General features: G+C 41.7%; 1 protein-coding gene across 3 annotated transcripts in view; it reads left to right on the top strand.

Annotated features, from left to right (window-relative positions):
• FNIP2 (folliculin interacting protein 2) overlaps positions 1–7,760 on the top strand; it is a 1,139,819-nt gene that overhangs the window by 296,351 nt on the left and 835,708 nt on the right. For all 3 annotated transcript variants that reach the window (XM_044062054.1, XM_044062052.1, XM_044062053.1), the window contains exon 2: positions 6,503–6,629. In XM_044062054.1, coding sequence (XP_043917989.1) covers positions 6,503–6,629 — 127 coding nt within the window. The remainder of the gene's footprint in view (positions 1–6,502; positions 6,630–7,760) is intronic.

Genomic DNA, 7,760 nt, shown 5'->3' on the forward strand with positions numbered 1-7,760 from the left:
ACATCGTCGTAGTGGGTGACCACCTCTAACAAAAGACCAGTCACCAGTGGCGTACCATAGGGTATGTGCTGGGCCCCTTACTGTTTGGAATTCATTTCTCAGAAGTCCAGGCAAACTTTGAGTTTCTGAGGCCGACCAAGTTCTCTGACAATTGCAAGTTGGGAGCAATCAGGTTTATTGTACTGCAGACAGGGTTAACGCAGACAAATGATTGGTGCCAAAGCCACAGACTAAAGCTAAATAAAAAAAAAATGCATTATTATTTCTCTCTGGGGAAAGCTAATATGCCTACTAATTGCATTAAAAAAGCACCCCCCCAAATGTAGACCCAGTGGTACATGATCTTGGTACTCTGGAACTTTGACCATCGCCTATCCACAGTAATAAGGAAATCCTTCCGTGTAGCACATCTTTTAAGTAAAGGCATCACATCTACATCTAAGGAAGTTATAATCCCATTATACTCTGCCCTCATCAGACCAATAATGGAGTATAATGCTCCCTTTTGCATGTACCTGACCGGACACCTGCAACAAGAGACCACAGATGTTTCTCACCAAGAAATTACAGGGTACACAAAAGTCTTACATAGACTGAAAGCACTGTTACTGAATTCTGTCCCCTATAGGTTGCTAAGGGGTGACCTGTGCCTGGCTTACAGTGCAGTGTCTGACCCACCGCTGATGGAAATGCTTCACATTCATAAAACAAACTGCACGAGGGTCACTTGCTCCAGGGATTTTAACCTAGCCTCTAACATGAACAGCTCATGCTGGATGGATAGATAGATGGATCTCCCAGAGACTACCACTTCTCTGGAACAAGCTTCCAATACACATGAAACAGAGCATCTCCATGACCTTCAAGTGCAGCCTAGATCAGTGACTGCAATTCACTCCTGGGGTGGCTCCCATGTCCCTCTTGGATAGAGGAAGTTGATATTAACCACCCTTAATGCTGCAAACTTCACTCACTTAACCACTGACAGTTGGGGCAACTCTGGATAAATATGGCTGGGCTTGTAAGGGCTCTAGGGCTGTAAGCTTAGTAACCTTCTGATGAACACACATACTCGAGCTCCTCTGTCAGACAGTGCTGTCTGTAAACAGCTACTCTATTTTAGTCACCTGTATTTAACATCTGAGGAAACCTGCATTTATTCCATGGATGTGTATTTTGTCAGACTTGAAATTTTCTTTAGCAGCATGTCAGTAGGTAAAACAGCTTGGTGACTGTGTTCCATTTATGAGCTCCCATAATATTGAGGTGGATTATTAAATAGCCATTTATCAATCACTTCAGGGACTGGAACACTTTTGACTTTTCAGTTTCCTTATTACTGATGATCCCATTATACTCTGCCCTCATGGTCCCACACAAACAACTCTGTCCTCAATAACCTATCCTTCTCACAATCAGTCACCAACTGGTTTCAGAGTTACCAGTCTGACCGCCAGCAATCCGTTGTATGGCAGAATGACATATCTCCCCAACTCCATAGGGGTTCCACAAGGATCCATCCTTGAGCCCCTACTCTTATCTGTTTTCACCAATAATCTAGCCTCTGCCACCAAACATGGCACACTCATACAATACGCAGATGACTCAACCATCATCTGCTCAGCCCAGTCCGTACCCAAACTGCAAAAAGTCACACAGGAAGCCTTTTCCTCTGTTGAAACTTGGTTATCCGATTCCCAATTAATACTCAACCCAAACAAAACTAAACTACTCATCTTCCAACCCACCAAACATACTCAAAACAACTATCACTTTAACATCACAGCAAAAGACAACACCACTATATACCCAACTGAACACACCAAATTGCTAGGAGTGGAAATGGACAATAAACTAAAATTTGACATTCACATATCCATGACCATAAAAAAGTCCACAGAAAACTAGGAGCATTATACAGAAATAAGCAACTTCTCACCAAAGCAGCAAAGATTTCAATAGCAAATTCCCACCTTATCTCCACCCTACTTTATGCCTCTCCAATATATGCCAACCTAAGGCTATGCGATCTAAACAAGCTGTAGACCTGTTACAATAAAATCGCCAAATTCGCCACAGGAGCATCCTACCGTAGTCACCACTGTCTCTCACTTGCTGAACTGGGCTGGCTTGAACTCCCTCACCGCCTTCAATGGTGTCAACTCTCACTCGCCCACAAACTAGTAAACCATCCACTAAATGTCCCATCCCTCCAGAATCGACTCCAACCCTATCGCACCACTAGACCACTAAGATTCAGCAACAAAAATCACTTGCAGATCACTAAAGCCAATAACTCTGCTGGTGAAGCACTATTCTCTTGCACCATAACCAAATTATAGAACTCCCTCCCACCCACAATTACCTCCATACCATCATGCACCCATTTCAAAACTTTACTAAAAGCGCACCTAAAAACATGCTGGCTATGCCCTTGCAACTCCCACTCTAATATCACCCACCCCATCCAACCACTACCTTTCTTTCCACCCCACTAACTACCTTGATTATAGCAAGCTCAGATGCTCATAAGCCTAGTACTTATTATACAGCAGGAACTTCTTATTGTAACATTTATTAATGTCTGTTATGTACTTCACAGATAAAGATTCTAGTTGTCTACTGATGTACTATGTTCTTCATCTGTAAATATGTTGTAAGTAATTGCTATGTAAATTGTTAATCGCTATGTTATCCAATGTAACTGCTGTCTGCTGTCTGTTTATTTTAACTGTGGAGCTTTTCTCCCCGGGCCTCCTCTGAAAATGGACCTATGCCCAGTCGGACACTCCCGGTCAACAAATATAAATAAATAAATAAAATGATTATGTATTGAATTTCATTCTTATGTGACTCCATTGATTGATATCAATGTCCTGATCTTGTGAACATCTGCATAGGTCTTTTGGCATGTATCTGTGCACTGCTGTAAGAAATTCCAGCACCCTTTGAAGCATATGAGACAAAAGTCATTGAGTCTGTCTCTTTGAGTGACCGTAACTTCACTCTGGGAGTGGCACCTGTGTCCCTCATGGACAGGGGGGGTTATCTGTGCTGATCATAGAACTTCTCCAACAATGACCATTTAACTATGGTCATTTAGGGTACACGGTTTTCATTACATGGCTAGGCTTGTAAAGGCCCTAGGGCCATTAGCCTAGTAACCATCTATGAACCTTTCAGAGACTTTTGCCTTGTAGAGATGTCTACTTGTTTCTTCTCTGTACCTTGCCATCTATAGCGTTAATGCAGTTCAGAAGGCTGCTTATTTCTCACTAGAGAACTGCAAAATTCTCTCCTTATTTCCTTCTTTCAGACTCTAGAGAGTCTATCATGCTTATTTTAATGGACTCTGCTTTCACTGTTTTTCTCTTGAACCTAGTTTTGATTTTCATGAGTCAGAATAGTAAACATGCAAGTACTTTTTATCTATGTAGAGCATAGCTTGGTCATTTGGTGCTTTAGGTAATCCCCATCTCTCGCACGCGCACACGCGCACAGACGCACGCGCACAGCACGCCAAGACAGACGCACGCCTTATCGCCAAGACAGACGCACGCCGCGCACGCGCACAGACGCACGCCGCACGCAGCGCAGACAGACGCCGCACGAGCGCCAGCACAGACGCGCTGCGCAAGACAGACGCACGCGCACAGACGCACGCGCACACGCACACAGACACACGCGCACAGACGCACGCGCACACGCGCACAGACGCACGCGCACACGCGCACAGACGCACGCGCACACGCGCACAGACGCACGCGCACGCGCACAGACGCACGCACACACGCACACACGCACGCACACACGCACACACGCACACACGCATACACGCACACACGCACACAGACACCCAGATAAAACAAGACCACTAGTAAAATTTAAGCAAAATCTCCATGTAGACATACGTAGTCTTAAAAATGCATGATTTCTACAAAAGGGACTGCATCCGTTGTCAACTTCCCTTACCCAGCTGATGGGCAATCATCACTATTTATCTTAAGATAACTCAGTGATGTGGTTTTCCTTCCCCGCCTTAACCACCTTTACACTCCTGCTTCCCAGTGTAATTTTAACAGTCCAATCATATCCTTAGTTTTGCAGTACCAACGTTCAAAAGTATTTGACTGAGACGATTCTTAATCCTAATCTGATTTTCCAAGCATCTAATAGATTTAAAATGTTATCTTGTACAATGATTAATTTTACTTGAAATCTAATTAAATACACAAATAACCTTACCATGGCTTCAACTTCATTTTGGAGGTCAGATCCTACTTTATCTGAGGAGGTTTTTGTACATTCTAAGGTAACTGAGCGTAACAAGTTACATGTTGAAAGTGTTAGGACGCTTTTGCCCAGACCAGGCCCCAGCAGGTTCAGATTGTTGTCCTTCATGCCTTCTCAGGTGGTGGTTCTTGCTTCTTTTCAGGAGCCTTAGTTGGTGTACTGAAGACTTGGATTGCATTGTTTGGTAGGGTTGGACAACTGATTACACTTGGGTTGCTTGCTCCAAAAAAAGGTAGGTGGTGTTGTGGTCTGCAAACTCCACAAACATTTTGAGTGTCTTTTTTTCAGTTCTGCCTGGAACTTGTTTATAATATTGGAAACTGTGGGTTTTGCCAGAGCATTACTCATAAAGCACTTAAGAGGAGAAGGTTCCCTGCAAAACTGTTTGGACAGAAGGAGGCTTGAGGCTTTGACTCGCATTGCAATGGAATCTTCCATTTCACCTCTAACCTTGGATGCCCCACTCCCAAGAAATGTAAGGGCAAGCACCTTAGAGAGGAGGTAGTTGGGAAACTCAACAGGTGTGACTATGGCATCCGATGTTCCTGTTTGGCTCGAGGATATGAGGCCTATTGAGGTGCTTTTGCAGCCCCTGGACCAGGCATCTTGGGTATTCAAGCTTCTGGCAAAGCCCCTTTTGTGGCCATCATGCCTGCAGATCAATGTGTGTTCCAGTGAGACAAAGGCCCGCACATTCAGGCCAGGTACTCTACCATGGACATCCACGGGCAAAGCTCCCTTCATAGTTTCTGAAGTGAAGGACAATTAACCCATAATTTTATTTAGAGATGAAATCACTGGTTAAGATGTGCTAGTCTAGAACTCCCACCTTCACATCTGTCCTCCAGGGTAGCTACCACAGCTAAGAAAGACATAAAATCTCAAGTGTAGAACATCTGTTTCCAGGTAATTGCCAGATCCCCTGTCACCATCCCCACTCTGTCCTCAACAATGAACCTCCTTGATTGAAGAATTCCTTTGTGTCTTGCAGAACTTGCACCCAAGTGCACATTGGCCTTAAGAGATCTGTTAAGAAAAGGACGGAACCCTCCCTAGAGAGGGATGATTCCTCAGAGTGAGGGAGAAGCACTGAGCTGTGCTTCCTAGATACCCCCCCCCAACCCATATGAGATGGACCCTGATGACATCATGTCCTTGATCAGCTTTTTACCCATTGGCCCATGAGTGGTTTTACATTTAATGTATTTTCTTTAGCAATTATTCTTTATGCAGAATAATGTTTGTGTTTAACAAGGTCAAAGTAAGCAATAGTTTCAGCCCTTTTGTCAGGTACTGATGTTATCTCACGTAAGATTCAAATCTCCCATGAGCAAACTCCTGTTCTGTAGCTAATAGAAATAGGTCCCCTATGCATATTCAACATTATGTCTCTAAAATGTTGTGTTGATCTGATTTGACACTCCACCAGTCTGGAGGAGTGATACCACAGCAGCATGTTGTAATATCAGGGATGCACCCACATATTAAGTGTGTGCCCTAAATTTGGTAGGGGTTTAGTTGAGCTTTCTTTGACTGCATGTATACAATCACTAGATGTTTTGTTTGGTTGAACAAAAGTTGAGTTTTCATTTTTATTTGTGGCTGCAATTATCACGTGTGTAGGTACAAAAGGAATGTTTTCCTTTGTGTATATCACTTAGACATATGTCTTTGCTTATTGTGGAGTTTCCACAGACTTTTTCTGCAAGCATGTTCTGTGTTCTGTTAAATTCAGTTTTCCCATTTTAGTCTTCTGGTGTAATTAACAAATATATTGATGTCCTTCAAGGATGCATCTAAACTTGGGAAGCATTTCCTTCAGTGTATAGTGATGGGCGAGCAGTTGAAGTAACTTGAATTTGACAACAGTGCATGCATGCACTGTTTAAGGTTGGACTAGATGAATTTGTGACTGTCAGTGTAAGATTAGTGAGACACGTGTAAACTAAATCAAATGTTTGTTTGTTAAACTAGTGGTACTACTCTAAGAAAGACCCAGATATGACTGACAGACATTTGCTGTGAACAGGAACGCATTTTTAGGTAGCTGTAGATCTTCTATCTGTTATCTTTGGAACTATGAAAATGAGCCAGTCATGTCTAGCCCCAAACCTGGGCATTTTATAAAAGTATAGCATTATCAAAATGTCTATTGGTTGCTTGAATTGATTGATTCATTTTTTTTTATTTTTATTTACTTATTTTGCAGCTGGGCTCATGCAGAGTTTGACTCTAAGAATATTCGACTGATTGTTTACCAAGATTGTGAACGAAGAGGAAGGCAGGTTTTATTTGACTCTAAAGCAGTGCGGAAGATTGATGAAACAAATGCACAGGTAAGCGTAGTTGATTCTGTTCAATTCTTTTTGTTTTACGTGAATGCATGTTGTGTTTTTTCTTTTGCCCTTTCGCTACAGTTTACCAAATTAAAAGGTTCTTTTAGGATATTCACAGGTAAAAAAGTTGAACAGAACCCACCCTAATTTAAACAGTGGTTGTTTGTTTGCTGTACTTGTAAGCAGCTAGTATTTAACTAATGCAACTCAAAAAAAATTGGGTTGGTTTACATAATGGTCAAATTCAGAAATGTACTAATTATAATCTGTACTTTTTTAACCGATTGGTATGTTAGGAAACTATTTGCTGGTATTTTTAAGTACCAAGCTTCCTCGTGTAATGTTGTACAGTTCTTTCTAAACTTGTTACAGCAAGATAATACATTTTTTGAAGACTTGTAAGTCAGTTTATATCTATACGTTTATATATGTATATTCACACGCACGCACGTGTGCGTGTGTGTGTGTGTGTGTGTGTGTGTGTGTGTGTGTGTGTGTGTGTGTGTATATATATATATATATATATATATATATATATATATATATGTACATTGCCAAGTTACATTAAGATAGAATTAAACTCAAGTTTATGAACAAGTGTATTCTCTTCCATTTTGGATGAATGTCAGTTAAATTGAAGTGCTGAAATTGGTGCAAGAAGTTATTATGCAGCATAACCCTTAGCTGTTGCTTACTGCCCCCCCCCCCCCAAAAAAAAATATTTTCTGTGCCCTCATACAATGTTTTTTCTTTTTTTGGGACAGACTACTGGACGTGGGCAAAAAATCATGCTGGACTTTACAGTACTGATTTCCTATTCCTTACAATATTCATTTATTTTTTTTAAACTTTTTTTTGCTTTAAAATATTGAAGTAATTAATACCAGTAAACTGTTCGTGACTGTTGGGCAAGGGCCATCCAGGGAGAGTGTGCCATTCAGGTAACCATGAGTGTTAGCTGTGCTTTCACTAGTATGTCAGTTATGTGAATGCTTTTTTCTTATCTTCACTGCTTTCTTTGGGTAAGAGATGAGTGACCAGCATCACCACAGAGGCCACAAAACCTCCCTTCAAGTGCATGCTGCCATGTATTTGTTAGTTTAGGTTGCTAGTAGTTGGTGACTTGATTTG

The sequence above is a fragment of the Protopterus annectens genome, chromosome 2.part1 (assembly GCF_019279795.1).
Source record: "Protopterus annectens isolate FY-2018-M chromosome 2.part1, PAN1.0, whole genome shotgun sequence".
NCBI classification, from domain to species: domain Eukaryota; kingdom Metazoa; phylum Chordata; order Ceratodontiformes; family Protopteridae; genus Protopterus; species Protopterus annectens.